The sequence below is a fragment of the Pongo abelii genome, chromosome 10 (genome assembly GCF_028885655.2).
Source record: "Pongo abelii isolate AG06213 chromosome 10, NHGRI_mPonAbe1-v2.0_pri, whole genome shotgun sequence".
NCBI classification, from domain to species: Eukaryota; Metazoa; Chordata; class Mammalia; order Primates; family Hominidae; genus Pongo; species Pongo abelii.
This window is the reverse complement of record NC_071995.2, coordinates 60750972-60770776: the sequence shown is the minus strand read 5'-3', so window position 1 is coordinate 60770776 and position 19805 is coordinate 60750972. Positions and strand designations below refer to the sequence as shown.

General features: G+C 43.1%; 1 protein-coding gene across 2 annotated transcripts in view; it reads left to right on the top strand.

Annotated features, from left to right (window-relative positions):
- PPM1H (protein phosphatase, Mg2+/Mn2+ dependent 1H) overlaps positions 1-19805 on the top strand; it is a 291476-nt gene that overhangs the window by 235766 nt on the left and 35905 nt on the right. Inside the window, exons 7-9 of one of the 2 annotated variants that reach the window (XM_054527337.2) lie at positions 5583-5646; positions 9790-9897; positions 13999-14045. In XM_054527337.2, coding sequence (XP_054383312.1) covers positions 5583-5646; positions 9790-9897; positions 13999-14045 — 219 coding nt within the window. The remainder of the gene's footprint in view (positions 1-5582; positions 5647-9789; positions 9898-13998; positions 14046-19805) is intronic. The other variant, XM_002823467.6, reaches the window with a different exon arrangement.

Sequence of the window (19805 nt, the reverse complement as noted above, 5' to 3'; positions counted from 1 at the left end):
TTCTGCCGAGCTTTATACCATCTGTTTTTTGTATTGAAAAGGAAATTGCCCGGTGTAGTGGCTTACGCCTGTAATCCCAGCACTTTGGGAGGCCAAGGCGGGCATATGACCTGAGGTCAGGAGTTCGATACCAGCCTGGCTAACATGGTGAAATCCTGTTTCTACTAAAAATACAAAAAATTAGCCAGGGGTAGTGGTGCACGCCTGTAATCCCAGCTACTCAGGATGCTGAGGCAGGATAATCACTTGAACCCAGGAAGTAGAGGTTGCAGTGAGCCGAGATCGCACCATTGCACCTAAGCTTGGGCAACAAGAGTGAAACTCCATCTCAAAAAAAATAAATAAATAAAAATAAAAAATAAAAAGGAAATTGATAGGTTCTTCATTTTCATGAAAAAGAATACTGCTGAATTTGATGTTTTTGAATTGCACAAACTTTCCTTCACATGCCTGAAATGTTGCCACCCACCTTGTATGGTTAGCTTGGCCAGGAGGAAGGTCTCTAATGATTCCACTTAGCAATTTTTTCAGTGATCTGGATGAAGATGGCAGGGCTGCTTATCAAATTTAACATGATATAGCACAGACAGCTGATATTTTGGATGGAAGGATCTGAATTCAGGAAGTTGTCAGTGAGTTGGAACAATGGACTAAAACTAACAAGATAAAATTAATAAGGGCAATGGAGTCCTCCCTTCAGGGTAAAATATCTATTGTGTGTCATTATAAACTAGAGGAGACCATGAGCCAAAAAAAAAAAAAAAACATTCTCAGGTCTTTTTTCTTGTGGACTAGGGTTTTTCATTTGTTCTCATTCAGAGTCTCCATATGTAACCCTAAAAAAAAAAAATACACATAATGGAAATAGCTTCGTTAATTTTTAAAAAATGCAAGACCCAAATCAAAAGAAGTAATAATTTTTTTTCTTATTTGGACCACATCTTAAGTGTTTTCAGTTCCGGGTACCATTTTTTGAGGACACTGGCCAACCAGAAAGACCCTAGAAGGCCACTACCACAGTATTCAGTGCTCAGTTAATGTTTGTTGGATGCATGGGGACTAGAGTGGTTAGGATACTCCAGGTCCTACGAAGAACAGTTGAAAGAACTAAGGAAAAGGAAACTTTGAGATAGTTCTCTTTAAACAATTGAAGAGCTCTCAAGCAGAAAATAGTCTGGATTTATTTCATGTTTTTCCAGATGGGCCAATGGGTTTGGGTCAGTTTAAGAAAGAATTTCCCAGAGCTGTTCTCCAATGGAATGGGCTGACATTAAGTACCGTTAAACTCCTAGGACAGTGACTATCTGTGGCATTCCATTCAGGAGAGGCCAGGAACCAAGGTTAGGTGTATTATAGAAGGGATTCCTACACTTGGGGTACAGCTGACTTGGTGGCATTTCAGTCTTAATGCCGAACTGCTCCTTCCAGGAGGTCCAAACCAACAGTGGCTTGTTTTTACAACTTTGCACAATCAACATTACAAAGGAAACTATTACTTTAAAAAAGTATTTAATGGAAACTTCTGAGAATAATGCCTCTCAGTTAGGGAAAGCCAAGAATTTAGCAACCCTTTTAAGCCTTGCATTTTTTTTTCCTCATCTAAGAAGAAGATTCAGTTGGCCTCATAAATACTCATTAAGGAATTGGCCCAAAATATTAATAAGAGTTTGTCTAGAAAATCTTTCCTAAGCCTTTCAGTTTTGCTATCTTGTAACAAATAATATAATCTCTGTTCAGTCATATTATTGTAAAACTAGCGAGTGATTTGTTTGGGGGGCTAGTTCTTAAAAATTTAATTAGGATTTCAAAAATCTTAGGATGTGGTGTAGAAGAATTGGTTCTATGACTAGACACTCTCTATTCATCTCAAATCCAAAGTACCTTCATGTCTTGGAGCTCTCAAGCTTCACTCTCCTATCTTCCCCCAAATGAGAAAGAAGGAAGCCAAGGACAAGCTGGAAGCATAAATTCAAGCCTATAGCCTTGACATGGACTATAATATAAAACAGACAGGCCTTCCAAGTGGGCCAGAACTTGGATGGCCTCCTTAAACTGAGAGCAGTTTGAGGAAGGTCTGTTCTCTGTGGGAGGGGGCTTGGTTGATTCTGTGGTCACTCATTTCTGGTGAGATGGCCAGAAAAACAGCTGCAGGTCTAAGAACATGGATCAATCCCAGCATTTTGGGAGGCCGAGGTGGGCAGATCACCTGAGGTCAGGAGTTCAGGACCAGCCTGGTCAACATGGTGAAACCCCATCTCTACAAAAATACAAAAATTAGCCGGGCATGGTGGCGCTCGCCTGTAATCCCAGCTACTCGGGAGGCTAAGGCAGGAGAATCGCTTGGACCTGGGAGGCAGAAGTTGCAGTGAGCCGAGATCGCACCATTGCACTCCAGCCTGGTCAACAGAGCGAGACCCTGTCTCAAAAAAAAAGAAAAAAGAAAAAAAAAAGAACACAGACCATCACTTCTGCTGACTTTCCTCTCTTCTTCCCTGTAGACCCAGTACTGTAGTAGCCTCTAGTTTTGTACAAACATGATCCCCTTTTGTTCTTTTGCCACTCACACAGAAAATTCCCCTTCCTCTTTTGCCAAAAGTCTTCTTTTCTTCATCAGATATCAGCTGGTCACCCAAAGAGAGTGGACAATAATGGTCTTGTTTCAGACTCTTGGGCTAGAATGAGAAATTCCCAAAGCTGAGTCCTGATATCACATTTCTTTGTCATGTTTTCTGGAAAAGTCTAAGTCCGGTTTTAAGGCCACTCCACCTTTTTGATCTAGGAGGAGTAACTTAACCTCTCTGGGCTCAGTTCTCTCCTCTGTAAGACAGGACATTATAAGGCCATTGAGAGACTTCAGATACTATAAGTCAGCACAGAGCCTGGTGTCTGGCATGTAGAAGATGCTCAGTAAATCATAGCTGCTATGATTACTATTAGCTGTTATTAATTTATACAGACTCTAATCAAGTTGCCAGTTTTAACTCTTGAGTACTATATTTTATACTTTATTACTCAAGGCTTTGTAACTATGGATGGAAGTCTACTTAACTTTATATGATGATCTGTGCTTAGGATTCAGAAAGATGGAGGGGGAGAAGGTGTTGTACTTTTCCTCCTCATTGGTGCTATTCCCCCTTGTCATTAGTTGCTGGGGGAGAGGGAGTGCTCATAGTTGATTGAAAACCAACAATGGCGGGGCAGAATAAACCTTCCTTTTCCACCATTGTTTCTATTTCTAATGTTTTGTTGTTCCTGAAGATAAATAGAAGCCAACATATAATATTAAAATTTGCAGTTGGTTTGGTCCTGTGGGTAACAACTCTAAGTGTGTGTCTTTCAGAGTTGTGGGACATGGACTTCGTGCTCCTGCAACACTCTGCCACGTGAGAATTCAATGACCTGGCTTGTGATAGAGCAGTTTTCTTACTACTTCTCTAAGCCTGTTAAGAGTGCTCTTCGCCTGTCTCTATTAAGCTCTAGGTAATACCCAGTTATTGGTTCTAGAGCTGCAGCCTTCTGCCTCTATTTAATTCTAGCCTTCTACCTCTATTTAATTCCTGTGAATGTCTAGTCATAGACCCAACTCTTCTACACCAGATCCAGGCTCCTCCTGTGCCTGGATCTCAAGGCCCAGCCCCTTTCTACATCTGGTCTCCACTGCTGCATCCTCTCTGTGCAGGCCTGTCTGCTCACTCTCCACATGGGATCCCCAATCCCTGTTCACGCTCATCTCAGGGCCTTTCTCAGGCCATTTTCCTCCTCTCCCTTGAGCCATGTAGTCTGCTGTCTTAAGGGTCAAGCTGATAAGGGGCTAACTGCTGAATCATTTTGAATGTTAGTTAATTGATGCTTGGTGTACAGTAGTGGATCTCAACCTTGGCTGCACATTGGAATCACCTGGAAAGCTTTAAAAAATCCGAATTCTTCTAATAATAGCTTTATTTGTTCCCCCCCAAACTCATGTACCACAGTGTTTAAAATAGCTCATGTGAGTATGTAAAAACATCAAAGTGGTTATTTCCATTTTGTGTTAATTTGGTAGATTTGGGGGAAGGAAACAGTATATTTCCTTTTTTGAAAATTCAATTCCTAGAATACCTCTCGGCTCACTCAACAGCAGCAGCATTTGTTTTGCCAGGCACAGTGCTAAGTACCTCCTAAGCTCTCCACATTCATTTCCCTATTTTAATCTTTGCAATAATCTCACGAATGAGCCCCAGATTTTGCCCTAATTGATTAATGAAGATCCTGAGGGCCTGAGAGCACATCTACTTGTGCAGGGCTATACCAAAGGCAATACTGAACTCCACCTCAGGCACATCTGGTGCCAAAACCTCACTGATTCTCCACCCCATGGGAAGGACACCTTACCAAGTAACTTTCTGAGGATGGACCTGCTTTAACTTTGGGGTTGCATGCTTTTTAAATTTAGTTACATTCTTTTGTACCTCAAGAGCTTCCATAAATTTGATTTCAGACTCACTCCCAAGCAGCCTAGGTATATCCAGGAATGGCAGGCCATTTAATAAATTAGGATTTTTAATGCACTCAGGAGACGTTACTGTAGAAAAGCATCTACTTATAGCACCTAATTCAGCAAAACCTGCCCTATCTTTTACTTAGTCTTTTAAATAACTTTGAAGTTATGAGCAGTGCTATCCCCATTTTGCAGAAAGGGGAACTAGTATGCCAAGTGTTAATTATCTACTAAGTATGAGTAATAACTGCCACTCAGTGGGCTCTTTCTAAGTGCAGGCTCTGTACTGAGCTCTTTGTATCCTGTGTATTAGCCTCATTGTACACATGAGGAAACTGAGACTGAAAAAGGTGAAGCTACACGCTCAAGGTGATAAACAACTATACCTGGGCTAACAATTGTTTGTTCACTTGTTTGTTTTTTAACTTGGTTATAAGCAAAATTGCAAGACGTGGTCTTCATCAGCTCTGTCCCTTTCATCTTACCCGCCTCCACTGTGTAGGCCATGGCACTGGAGGACCCTATCTGGAATAAACCACTGAGGCATAAACTGAAGGTTCTTTCTGTGTATTGACCGGCTATTTAAAAGCTATTGTGAAACAAAGAATGTTTTTCCAACCTTGCATATTATATAGAGGACAAACAGGCTCTAAAGATTTCTTCCCCAGCCATCCCAGTACAAGGCTGTTTTGGTATAAACAACCCCTGAAGGTGAGAACTGGCTCTCGAAGCAGTTTCACACTCCATTCATCTCTGAGCTCCGCTGTTTCTCACAGTTTTGGATTCGTGATGAGAATACTGTTGCTGGGTCACTTCATTATTACACAGACCCTAAGGCCAGAAACCCATCTCCCCTTTTTGCTAATTATGCATATGCCAACTTATTTCCTCCCTCTTCAAGCATATAAAGACAGTATTTTCCGGTTTGGTAAAAGACACACACACACAATTCTGTAGGGAGAACAACTCCCTATAAAGAAAGAGGTAGTCAGTGTGGTGAGTGGATGGGGTCTCAGGGAAAATGAAATCCCTAGCAGTCGGTGTCAGGGCAGCAGGTCACTAATTGAGTGCAAACCTTTTTTAAAATGTTGTTTATCCCCTACAGGGCATACAAAACCATTGAGGATGAGGACTTGAAGTTCCCCCTTATATATGGAGAAGGCAAGAAGGTAGGCACGTGTGCTTCCCCTGGGTAGAGAGGATAGGGCTCTGTCCCGCCTTCAGCTCCACATAGCCCGTGGCAGGCCGTGTGTTCCACTCAGCAGCTTGTGATTTTATAGCCTTGACAGCTTGAAAGCATATCCCATCCATCATCCTTCAGGCCTCCTGTCTTCAGGGTCCAAGGAGTAGTGGGGGTGGAAGGTGGGCGGTGAGCACAAGGGACTCAAGCCAATTTTGTGAAAATAAAGTCCCCCTTCCCAATCCATTTGAATAACTTTTTACAGTGTTTAAACATGAACCGCTTTCACACACATCGTCTCATTTATATCTGACAACAAGCAAGGAGGCAGGTCAAGCTGGCTGTGTAATATCCATCTGGCAGACGAGGCAGCTGGGACTATGAGGTTGAAACAGCTCAGGCAGATCACGCAGCCAAGCGAGGGGCAGCGGCGGATGTGGCGCCATGGCTTTCTATCTGCTTCGCGCGGTCTCAGACTCCATCATGGAAGTTCAGACTTTGCAAGTCTGTTTGCCACTTGCCCCATGGAAGAGAGTCCAAAGCGTCACTGTAATTAGACTATAGGGTCACAGCAACCAGAGCCCAGAGACTAAGGTAACAAAGACCATCATCAGCTCCCAGGGTTCCAGTCAGAATCCAGCACTGAACAGCACATTGTCAAACCAAAGAAAAGCTGTGGATCCTAAAGTGGTCTCTGAGCAGAGGCCTGGAGGAGGTTGAAATCCTGGAGTGGAGAACAAGAAGCTTGGAATCTATTTCCTAGTAAGAACAAACACCTTTTGCATTCTTCCTCGGAACGCTAATACATTTCAACTTGGTGTGAAGCATTCCAAGTGAAAAATGTCACATTCAGAAGAGTCTTCAACTGATATTTTTTCCAGCATTCCATACGATAGTTTTTATCAAGAAGAACTGACTCACAAGAAAACCAAAGGATGCCTTCCATGGGCAGTGTGTGTGTGTGTGTGTGTGTGAGAGAGAGAGAGAGAGAGTGTGTGTGTGTGTGTGTCAGAAAGAGCAAAAGCACGAGAACAAACATGATTAGGTTTTGGGCTCGGTGTAGACCAGCAGTGATTTCAATGCAAAAAGACATCTCAACAGAAGGAGGAATACCAAACACAAATATCTGATCCATGTAGGAATCATTTTTTAAACGAACATACCCCATTCATGAAAATGAACACCTTTCAAATCACCGTCTCTGGTTAAGAATCGTGTCAGGGCTAACAGGCACTGTTCTGATATAAATATTTGTGCCTTTCGGTACAATGGGCACCATTAATGAGTATCATTCAGCCCAATGACCTATGCCTGCAGCTCCATTTCTTTGTGGGGCTGAGATTCTCTGTATTACCCTTTAATATCCGTTGAGTTCCAGTAAACTCAGGAGCACATCCTGTTATCACTGTATCTCTAGTTCCTGTCTAGCCTGGTACCTGACATAAATGCATAAGTATTAAATAAGCTCTTCAGTTATGTTCAGTATACTTTCCTTAGTACAATAGGAAAATGGAATGATGTATTCTTGGAAGTTTATAGCAGTAAGATTTGAAGGAGCAAGAGTTTTCTAATTTTAGTATAAAGTTCAATTCACCAAAACATCATGTTCCTGAAGCATTTCGGGTAATTTAAGCTTGACGGTCTTGTGATGGGCAGGTGGCAAGTTCTGTCCGTGTACCTGTTGGCCTATTTAAAAGCCACCATGTCTCTATTCTGCTTTTGTTGGTAGATACCACCCCTGTCTGAGGAATCCGTGAGTTCTTGGAGCTCCTTCTAGATCCTGGACTGGGATTTTCTCTTTCTTCTCTGCGTACACCTACCCAGAAGTTTCAGAGTACTTCTGTGGCCATTACTTCTCATTTTCTTTCTTCAGACGCTTTTAAAGACTGGTGCGGGTGACATCTGGATACTTTGTAAACAAGGTCGGTCACTAGCAGAAACATCAGATTTCTGTGGCTGGAAAGAACACACAGAGAAGCCGCCATTTCAGGGAGGAGAGCAGGAGAACCACAAGGGACTTCGAATTTTTCACAGTTAGAGTTGAGCACTTCTTGGCTAGAAGGGAGCCAGTCCAGCCTCCCAGCAGAGCAGAGGGCCCCAGGCTTTGCTTTGCATCACTTTTTTTTTTTTTTTTTTTTTTTTGAGACATGGCATCAGGCTGGAGTACGGTGGCACAATCTCGGCTCACTTCAGGCTCGACATCCCGGGATCAGGTGATCCTCCCACTTCAGCCTCCTGAGTAGCTGGGACTATAGGTGCGTGCCACCACACTGGCTAATTTTTGTATTTTTTGTAGTCAGGAGGTTTCACCACATTGCCCTGGCTGGTCTCAAACTCCTGGGCTCAAGTGATCCTCCTGCCTTGGCCTCCCAAAGTGCTGGGATTACACATGTGAGCTACTGTGTCTGGCTGTGTCTCGTGTCTTTAATCCCCTCTGACCCCTGCCCTCAAAAAGGTGTCATGGTTTCATTTCTGCTTAATGTGAACTCTGCCTACCTTCTGAACCAAGGCTAGCTTCAAAATTCACAGCTCTGTTGACAGTCTAGGATGAAGATAAAGACAATATATTAAATTGCAGTGTTTCTTAGCATTTATTTACTTCATCCCCACTCATAGGAGGTAATTACTCTTGTCACCCAGGTAATAGAGTGAGGTCTTTGAACCATTTCACTACACCGGATATATTTTTTATGATTAAGGGTTAGGACACTGCTTTCTTCCACCCAGGATGACTTTCACTCCATCCCTCTGTGTCGCCTGTCTTGATGCAATCCACCTTTCTGTGCTGTGCTAAGTGCCACCTCCTCCGTGGAGCCTTCTCAGTAGAATTTTTACCTCCTCTAAACTTGCATAACCCATTGTCTATGTGTTTTTCAGTACTTAACTATATTTTATGTGTTATTAATTAGACATATCCCTCTTATCTCCCTTACCAAGTTTCTTTTTGGTTTTTTATTTGTTTGTTTGTTTGTTTGTTTGAGACTGAGTCTCGCTGTGTCACCCAGGCTAGACTGCAGTGGCATGATCTCAATTCACTGCAACCTCCACCTTCCAGGTTCAAGTGATTCTCATGCCTCAGCCTCCGAACAGCTGGGATTACAGGTGCCCACCACCATGCCCAGCTAAATTTTGTATTTTTCTTAGAGATGGGGTTTCACCATGTCAGCCAGGCTGGTCTCAAACTCCTGACCTCAAGTGATCCACCTGCCTCAGCCTCCCAAAGTGCTGGGATTACAGGCATGAGCCACCACACGTGACCCCAAGTTTCTTTGTAGTAGGGACGAGGCCTTAGACATTCGTGCCCCCACCACATGATGTAAGTACATAGTAGGCACCCAATAAATGTTTGGGTAAATCAGATCTTCAGCATAACAGGAGATATTTAAGCTGACTGTGTAGGCATTGGTGTAATAGTGTTGCTTCCTTACGCCATTCAAAAACAGTTCAGGATGAGGTCTCAGCCCTGAGGTCTCTGTGTAGCTATGTCACAGCACTGATGACATTTTGTTCCTTTCCACCCAGAGGGGATTTGTGGAGATGTTAGCAGGATAGGTTATAGAGTTGCTAAGTTTCTTTTCTCCAGCCATAAAACATAATAGGTGAACTCTGGGAGGGCAAGAGCTACTTCTGACTTTTTACATCTTTTACTAGTACATATCACAGGACTAAGGACATAGCTGGTGTTGAGCAAATACTTGTACAGTGGGTATGTAACAGAAAGATGGGTGGGTGGGTGGGTGGATGGATGGATGGATGGATGGATGGATGGATCGATCCTATTGGGTTTGATATGAACTGATTTCTGCAGCTGTAGACATCACGCATGCATTGGAGTTAGTTTATTGGACATCCTTCCTTCCAGTCTCCAAAAAAGAAAGCTGAAAAGAAACAGCAGCAACCTCTCAAGCTTAAGATAATGGATAGAAAAAGCACTCCTCAAATACAGAAGTGATTTTGGTGAGCCCTTTCTTGGTAAGAGCTATCGCATATGTTAGCAGCAAGGGGCCTGGAAACATATCTGGGCAGGAGGAACTGGAAAATTGTTTGGTTGCTCCTAGCCCAGGCAGCTGCACTGGGATGGGATGCTTTCACTGTGTGCGTGTTTCTGATGACCCTCTGCTTATACTCCTAGGCCCGGGTAATGGCAACTATTGGAGTGACCAGGGGACTTGGGGACCATGACCTGAAGGTGCATGACTCCAACATCTACATTAAACCATTCCTGTCTTCAGCTCCAGAGGTACCGCATGAGGTTTTTGTTTATATTTAGTGCAATAAAACATTTTCGGCATTATTCCTCCTGTGACTCACACCCCATATCCAGACAGTAGCCAACTTGTGTTATATGTACTTCCACTGTATCTCTCACGTCTGTGTCTTTTTCCCACTCCATTCTCACTTTGAGTCTTCTGGTTCACACCCTCATCACCTCCTACCCAGATGGCTGCACAGCCTCCTCCTGACATTTTGTAAGTCTGCCAATCCATGCTACCTATTGCAATCAGGTAAATTTTCCTTAAAAACTGACTCCTAATTGCTCAGAAACCTTCAATGGCAGCCCAGGCATGGAGAGTAAAGCTCAGACTCCCATTCACTTGGTGTTCAAGGCTTATTATAATTTGATCTGGACTTCTCTGATCTTTATTCTCCTGCACCAGCCAAAATGAACTTGCTGTTTCCCTTACATGACCTTAGGTTTCCCATATTTGCTTAAACTATTCCTTTTGCCAAGAATGCCCTTTCTCCCCAACTCCAAACATCCAAATTCTTTTTTTCTCTGGAGTTTAGCTTAGGTGCTTTTTTTATGGAGATTTCCCTGATTTCTTCCTTGCCCAGTCAGAAGTAATGTCTCTCCTTACTTGGGATATACATAGAGCACCTTCCACTTACAGTGTTTTCACTGTCTGCCTTCAGTCACGGTTGTTTTGTTTTGTTTTGTTTTGCTTTGTATTTTGAGATAAAGTCTCGCTCTGTCGCCCAGGCTGGAGTGTAGTGGCATGATATCGGCTAACTGCAACTTCTGTCTCCTGGGCTCAAGTGATTCTCCTGTCTCAGCCTCCCGAGTAGCTGGGACTACAGGCGCACACCACCATACCCAGCTAATTTTTGTATTTTTAGTAGAGACAGGGTTTCTCCATGTTGGTTAGGCTGGTGTTGAATTCCTGACCTCAAGTGATCCACCCGTCTCAGCCTCCCCAAGTGCTGAGATTATAGGCGTGAGCTAACACACCCGGCCTGATCATAGTTATTCATGTATACCTTATCCCCTCGTTAGACTAATTACCTGAAGAGCTTCTGTCATTCAGCTGATGTTTAGAGAAGTTAATTTACAAACAAGTTGGTCATATATTTGGTTTAAAAAAAATCTTGTGTCTTACCATATAGGAAACGGTATCAATTTCTATGTTGACTTTCTGGATATATCATTTAGAAATTTTTTTGCTTCCAAATTATGGAAAAGTCTAACTGGTAGTATTAGGTTGGTACAAAAGTAATTACAGTTTTTGCCATTTTTAATTACTTTTGCAACAGCGTAAGAGTTTAAAGGTAAATTTTTCTCACCCAGTAAGAAGGCTGAAATCTGGTGGCTGCTGGCGTTGGTTTAGCACCTCCATTGTGTCAGGGCTGTAGCATCTCTGCATTTCTTTGACTTTCCCTTCATGGTTACAAGGAGGTGGCGGTAGGTCCAAGCCTGACATTTCTATGCAAAGATGGAAAGGAGGGGCAGCCTCTGTCCCAACAGATATTCACTTGCCTCTCATTGGCCAGAACTGTGTTACATGACCTTCTAGCTGCAAGGGAGTTTGGAAGAGCAAGAGTTTTAACTCTCCCAATTTCGATAGTAGAAGGAAATCAGGAAGGCATAAGTCAGGAACCAATAGCATTTACTACAATGTGTAATTAAGATTTTTTGTTTCTTTTTTTTTTTTTTTTTTTTTTGAGATGGAGTCTCACTCTCTTGCCCAGGCTGGAGTGCAGTGGTGCAATGTTGACTCACTGCACCCTCCACCTCCCAGATTCAAGTGATTCTCCTGCCTCAGCCTCCCAAGTAGCTGGGATTACAGGTGGGCACCACCATGCCTGGCTAATTTTTGTATTTTTAGTGGAGAGAGTGTTTCACCATGTTGGCCAGGCTGGTCTTGAACTCCTGAGCTATAGTGATCCACCTGCCTCGGCCTCCCAAAGTGCTGGGATTACAGGCGTCAGCCACTGCAGCTTGCCTGTAATTAAGTATTAAAATAATTCCTTGGACTGGAAATGCTCAGAACATTTAGCCATAACTCTATTTGCATGTACTTCCCAAGAGCAGGTGCTGTTTTAACAAAGACTATTTTGGTCAGAGGAAACAGAAACTTACTAGAGCTAACTCAAAAAGAAAAAAAAAGAATGTGTTTAATAACACTGCAAGAAGGCCGGCTATGGTGGCTCATACCTGTAATCCCAGCACTTTGGGTGGCTAAGGCAGGAGGATCGCTTGAGACCAGCATGGGCAACATAGCAGGACCCTTGTTCCTACAAAAAGTAAAAAATTAGTTGGATGTGCTGGCACATGCCTGCCCCAGCTACTCAGAAGGCTGAGGTGAGAGGATTGCTTGAGCCCAGGAGCTCGAAGTTGCAGTGAGCCATGATTGTGCCATGACACTCCAGCCTGGGCGGCAGAGTGAGACACTGACTCAAAAAAACAATACTAATAATATTAGAAGAGATATTTATGGTGTCCATGAGCAGAACGATTGAACAGCCAGGCTTTATGGGAGAGTGGTTTTGAAATCAAGGCAGCCCTGCAAAGCCCCCACAGCAGAAAGCTCTCAGCCCTCACATATGGAGTTCTGCCACTGATGTGGCCAACCACATGTTTATGGCTCAGCTACCAATCAGCCCAGTTTCTCACTCTCCCAATTCCACATTTCCAGAGAGGAGTCTGGTTGGCCCAGTTCACCTTTTATATCCGACCAAAGTGACTTCCCAGCCTGTGTATTTGTCTCTTCAGATTGTATGTCCACTTCAGTACCCTTTATGGGCACAAACTGTCACCTAGACCCACCACTTTGGCAGAGTTGTGAGCAGGGAGTGGTTTCCTTAGGGTTTTTTAGAGCTGGGCTGGCATCCATAGTACATGTAGATAAAAGGGACTAAGAAGCCACTGAAAGAGAAAACTCTAGTAAAGGCTGGGCATGGAAGATACACACATTTCCTGGTATCACCCAGGATTTCAAGTGAGGTCAGCTCGGTAGAAATAATAATTACCATTTGTCAAAATTCTGCAAGTGTTCTCTCTTGAGTCCTCATAGCAATTCTGCATAATGAAGACCATGACTACATTAGGTGTCCAAAGTCCCCCCTAGAAGCTGGTGGATTCCTGGCCAACATCAGGGTCCGTGAATTACTGCTAAAACTACTTCTCACCAGAGAAGAGCAATAAATGTCGGACCTCCAACTCTCTTTTTGAATGCCACTGAGCACAGGGCTTATAACTGGACTCATGGACTTTTCTATTTTCCCCCTTACAAGAGAGGCGTTTGTCAGATAACTTAAATGTTGCCTTCACCTTTCTACTTTCCAAAAAGCATCCGTAAAGGTCTTGATTTTGCTCCTTAAAGCAAAGTAAAAACCTCCTTCTCCACCTCCCTTTCTCACATATACTTTTTATATAAAATGAGAAGCAGCAGCTCCACTTGGCTTGAAGGAGAGTGCTCTCTATGCATTAGATTTTAGATCTTCCAATCTCTCTGCTACTGCAGATCTCAGGAAGGGACTGTAGGTTTAAAACTTGGGCCTGCATGGAAGACTCCCTGAGAACTCAGTAAGAATCCCAGGCGGTTGGTGAGAAACCTTATGTCACCTCGCTGAATGATACTGGTTTGTAGGGCACTGAGTTGGTCACTTCAGCATTCGTGGGAGTGGAAAGGATTTAGAAGGAGACTGTCAACCTCTGCAAAAATTTAAATGCTCTTAGAAAAGTTCTAGAGTTGAATAAAGTATGGCAGTTTCAATAATAATAAAACTTATTGTTATTAACTACTTAGTCTGGGTGAGACAACTTACCAAGTTTATTTTTAATTGACAAATAATTATGTATATTGATGGGATATAGTGTAATGTTTTGATATATGTTTGCATTATGGAACGACTAAACTAAGCTAATTAACATATTCGTCACTTCATGTACTTATCATTTTTTGTGGTGAGAACTTTTAAAATCTACTCTTAACAATTTAAAAATATACATTAACTGTGGTCATGATGCCGTGCAATAGATCTCTAAAACTTATTCCTCCTCTTTAACTGAAACTTGGTATCCGTTGACCAACACCTCCCTATCGCCATGCAACAAATTAAGGTTTTTACAGGACACATCTCATTTAATCTTCACAACAACGCTGTGAGGTAAGTATAGTTATTATGCCCACTTTACAGATCGGGAAATTGGAACCAAGGAAAGTAAAATAACCCCCAAAGTTATACAGTTAATAAGTAGCAAGCTGGTACTTGTACCCAGGCCTATTTAATTAGATCAGGGTCTGTAGGGGAGAGAAGCCAAATTCAAGGAAATTTATTTGGTCAGTGTTTAGGGACCTACCAAGTACTGGTTCAAGGGGCTCTGATGAGGGCGCATTTGTCTTAAACCTAAGAGAGCAACTTTGTCTTGGGACCTTGGGGGCCAGAGTTTCCCAGAGAAATACTATTGGCCTCAGATTGAAGTTGTGGAAAATGATGGTATAGTAGAAAGGGTAATTGGGAAAGACAGTAATGGCCTTTGTTGTGTGCAAACCCAGACCAGACAGAATGGTGCAAAGTAACACTGTGCACCTATAATTTAGCTTAATGGGTATGTAGTGCATCTAAGATTCTCTTGCACAAGATTAAAATTGTTGTACATTGTTAAATGTTTCCAGATGGAGAGGCCTCCACCACAGCCAGGAAGGGGTGGCGGGAGGGTGGAACTGTTAGAAGGGAAGCGGAAGAGCAGCTTGAATTGGCTACTATGGAGGAGAGCACAAGAAAAAAAAATAGGTACAAGGAACCCCCTGTCCACAATTTTTGGAGCAGGAACCCCCTTTCCCTGGGTGGTAGTGATAAAAGCATTCCCGTGAGAAGTGGCCTCTGTTGGGAGCCTAGAAAGCTCGATTAACGTACTGAAACCACCTAAGGAAGAATAACTGACCCACTTCCTCTCTCATTCTCCCATCCCGAGCCCGCCTTCTTTCTCTGACTCCCTAAGAACATTCCCCTGCTATGTTCTGTCTTTGCCAGGCATGGATCTTTATTTCACATTTGGGTTCTAAATTTCAAACCCAGCTCAGTCTGGTAGTTTTAACAGTTGTGGGGGGCTGGGGGTGGAATGTGTTTGAATTCTGAGAAAAAGGGCTCAAAAATCTTCTTGGAAATCAGCATTGTTCCCATTCATCATTGTGGCTCATAATTCGATTTGATGAGTTAAATATAAATAAATCAAAAACATGTGGATCAAATTTATGTTTAAAAAAAAAAACTCGCAGGGGTTTAAAAATTAGTGAAGGGTTTCTAGCCAAACACATTTTCAGTTTCGCTGAACACAAGGCGCTGGAAAAATCTCGAGTTTGCCAAACCCAAAGAGCAGCCGCCAGGTTTGCTGAGCTTCTCTCAAACCTTCCCCAGTCTAAGGCAGGGATTTCTGGCCAAGAACTGAATTCCAAGAGAGGCCCTCACCACCAGTCGAGCACAGGCCTGTTCTCTGGAGGTGTGGGTTGAGTGTAGGGGATGTTTTGACTCCCCTCTAGCCTACAGTACCTGGATTTTTCTGCCTAACAGCATAGGGTGCAGCCTCTCCCCCAGCATAAGGAAAACGTTCCCAGCCAGGTCCCCCATCCTCTTGCTTAGTGAAGTTTGCCATTAAACTTTTTTATACTGTCCTGACAGAGTTCAGTGGAGAAGGAAAGGATTTGTTAACTCAAACGCACTGGAGCCCAGGCTCTCCTCACATTCTTCTTTCTCAGCAATTTTCTCACTCCCAGTCCAGCACACATCTCCTGTTCTGTAACTCAGACAGCCCAGCACAGGCCGGCAGCCCAAACCTCCAGATGTTCTCTGTGCCACGCCCCTTCTTGGCCAGCGACAGGCCGTCCGTAGAGCTAGGATTCTTCTTAATTTCACCCTTCTTTCCAGCCTCCACTCAAAGACTGTGCTGTTGCCTTTAGCCCCATTTTGGGCTCTTGGAGAAACAAGGCCTTCTCTATTTGGGGCCAGTTTGCGGAGCCAGCTCCCTCCTCAACTCAGCAAGCCCCCTTCCCGCCCCTGCTAGACTGAACCACAGGGGCCCAATTTTATTTCTGCTTCATTTTTCCTTTCCTTGGTTATCAAAATTCCTATCAACTATTTTTTATAACTCCAGATCACTTATTTAGCTCACTCTCAATTTTCTAAAATCTAGATTTTCTTTCTCTTTTATCTGAAACAGCCTTCTTTAAAAGAACAAAGACCTTAGACTGTAGTATCTGAATTCCAACCCAGCACCAGTGTTACCAGAGGACTGCACAAGCAATCACAGCCTGTCTGTCCTCTTCCTTAAGGTGGGGTAAAAATCCCTATGTTGACAAGTTGTTAGGAAAAGCAAATGAGAACATCAGTGAAATTGCCTGGCACAAGATGTGGTACGTGGTCAGAGATAGTAAATATTAGTCTTCCTTCCCCACCGGCTTCTGGAAGTCTTCACACTTAAAGATTCCTTGTGTTCACTTTCATATTAATAGAGAATGGGCCAGGCACAATGGATCACACCTGTAATCCCAGCACTTTGGGAGGCCAAGGCGAGAGGATCATTTGAACCCAGGAGTTCAAGACCAGCCTGGGCAACATGGAGAAAACCTTGTCTCTACAAAAATAATAACAACAATAATAATAAGTAAATAATAAATTCTCCCAAATGTAGTATCTATAAATAATAAATTTATAAATAATAAATTAGTGGTACCTGCCTGTAGTCTCAGCTACTGGGGATACTGAGGTGGGAGGATCGCTTGAGCCTGGAAGGTCGAGGCTGCAGTGAGCCATGATTGTGCCACTGCACCCCAGCCTGGGCGACAGAGAAAGACCCTGTTTCCTACCACCCCTCCCCAAGAAAAAGAGAGAGAATGAAGGCCAGGCACAGTGACTCACGCTTATCATCTCAATGCTTTGGGAGGCTGAAGTGGGAAGATCACCTGAGCCTAGGAGTTCAAGACCAGCTTGGACAATATAATGAAACCCTGTCTCTATAAAAAGTTTAAAAATTATCAGGGCATAGTGGTGCACACCTGTAATCTCAGCTACTCGGGAGACTAAGGCCAGAGAATCACTTGAGCCCAGGAGTTCAAAGCTGCCTTGAGCTATGATCACACCACTGCTCTCGAGCCTTGGTGACAGAGTGAGACCTTGTCTCTTAGAATTCCTACTTTTTTTGGGATTCCCCCATTTTCTCCCATGAAAACATGAATAATATTTAACATGTTTACATCTTAACATTTATAGTCTTCTGATTCTGGGTGACTTTTTGTGCCCAAGCCAAAATCCCATTTGGAGAAAGAACATATTTTATTGTATTTTGTGCTTTCTACAGTCTGGCCCATTCATAAGAAACAACATTGGTGCATACTGACATGGGAAAATGGCTGTGCCATCTGAAGTGAAGCAGAACATGACTGTTCATACGAAGAGTGTGATGATATGCAGAAAAAAGCGTATATGCATAGCCTAAAGTCTTGAAGTTTTAAAAAATGATAACAGTAATTCTGTTTGGAAGAGGAAGAAAAATTTGTTTTAAAGAATTCCCTGGACCCCTCAAAAAAACCTGGAGGCTGTATAATATGGTGGTTAAAAACTTAGAACTGGTAATCAATCTTGACTTCAAGCTCTATCGCCACACTTACTAAGTGACCTTCAAGAAGTACTTCCCTGGATCTCAGCTTCCTGTTTGGTGAAAAAGAGGACAATAGAGTTGTTATACTAAGGAAACCAAGGAAAAAACTAAATGACATATGAAGTACTTAGCACAAAACCTGGCATAATTAATATTAGTTCCTAGCTCCTCTTCCTACTCCATTACAGCCACAAAATTTCACTGGTTCTTTCCATAGGTATCATGAGTCCGGTGGTGTTTACTGAGTAGAGCATTGGGGAACATATCTTCAAGGAATTCAAATCTGTGGCTAGTTAGATGGTTAGACTAGCCAAAGAACAGTGAGCCATAAAGCATGTGTTTCTTGCTTTCTAAGGGACTAGGGGATTTGGATATAGGAGGGAGAACTATATAATCTAAAGAAGAAGAGATAGGACAATTTTTTTAGAAAAGAAAGGAAGAAATCGTCTAGTGTGAAATAAAATTTGCCTTATGGGGTCATTTGAGTTTGAAAGATTAGCTTGGAGGGCTGTTAGCTCTAATAAAGCTAATTACCCCAGAGGTCCTTGAACTGGACCTAAGGCAGTAGACAAGGTCTTCAACAAGAGGAGTATCTTAGCCGTAACCACGGGAGATGGGGGAGCTGCAGACAGGGCAGTCATTGCAGGACTGAGACTGTGGCAGTGAGGAGCTGAACTGGGGAAGGGACCGTGGAAACTAAAAGGTGGCATAATGAGGCAGACTGGATTTAGAGGATGAAGCCAAGTAAAATTTAAAAAACAAGACTTTGCTTTCCAGCGTATGTGAAAGGAAGAATGGTGGTACTTGTTGAGGTCTAAAGAGGAAAAAATATGCCTTTTTTGCTGTAAGTTTTCTGAACCAATTAAAAAAATAGACACTGGAGTCTGAGGTCAAAATAACTTTATAACTAATAGCTAGTATAAAGTTAGATTGGTTTGGTTAAAATGGTTTGGATTTGAGACCAAAATGGAGTTCTCATTCCTCTCCTCTAGCCCCCAAATCAAACCCATGGAACAGCTGTGGGCTCTCATCTCCCAATCCCAGAGCGGGAGGGTCTTCCTAGTATTTACCTGCTGGAGGACAGGAGCAGAGGGAACAAGCACCACTTACAGACAAATAGGGACCAGAGAAATAACTCTAGGGAGTTCAATGTCCCATGTTTCATCTTTCTAGTCTTATTGGGATAGAGGGCATACAAGAGTTATATCCCAACACAATTCCTCTGTGCCTTTTTTGATTACAAAACAAACCTCCTCCAAAACTTAGAGGCTTTGCAGAACAATTTCTGATTCTCTTTCATAGTTCTGTTGGTTGACTAGGTTCAGCTGGGTGGCTCTCCCTTAGGACCTCTCACATGGCCAAAGTCAGATGTGAGTTGGGGCTGAGGTCATCTGAAGGCCTGTCTGGGCTGGAAGTCCAAGATGGCTTTCTCACATGTTAATGTTGGCTGTCAACTGGGAGTTGAGCTGAGGCAGCAATACATGCCTCTCCAGGTGGTTTTGACTTCCCAGAGCACGGCAGCTGGATTCTGAGAGGAAATATTATAAGAGTGGGTGGTTCAAGAATCCCAGATAGGCATGGTGGCACGTAGCTATAGTTCCAGCTACTCGGAGGCTGAGGTAGGAAGATTGCCTGAGCCCAGGAGCTCAAGGCCAGCCTGAGCAACTTAGTGATACCCCATCTTGAAAGAAAGAAAGGAAGAAAGAAAGAAACAGAAAGAAAGAGAGAGAGAGAAGGCAAGAGAGAGAGAGGAAGGAAGTAAAGGAAGGAAGGGGGGAGGGGAGGGGAAAAGAGGAAAGAGGGAAAGAGAAAGAGAGAGAGAGAGAAAGGGAGAAAGAGAGAAAGGGAGAAGTGAAAATAGTCCCAGGCAGAATCAGCAAGGCTTCTTAAAACCTAGCCTAAGAAGTCCCAGAACATCATCACTGTCACATTCTGTTGGTCAAGGAAATCTCTAAGGCCAGTCCATGTTTGAAGATAGGGGAATTGGATCCACCTCTTGATGTGAAGAAGAATGCTAGGGGAATTGGATCCACCTCTTGATGTGAAGAATAATGCTTGTACAGGGAGGGAAGGAATTGATGGCAGTCATCCTGGAGACAGACACTCTATCACAGCCTTCCTGTAGAATTGCCCTCCCTGCTGTGCAATCTTGAGAGTGAAAGTAATAATCATCTGTCTTTCCAGGACTAGGTAATATAAGTTGATGAGTTAGCTGTTTAGCTAATTAAGAAAGGAAATCTAGTTTGCAGTGTAAAGGCAGATTTACAAAGAAG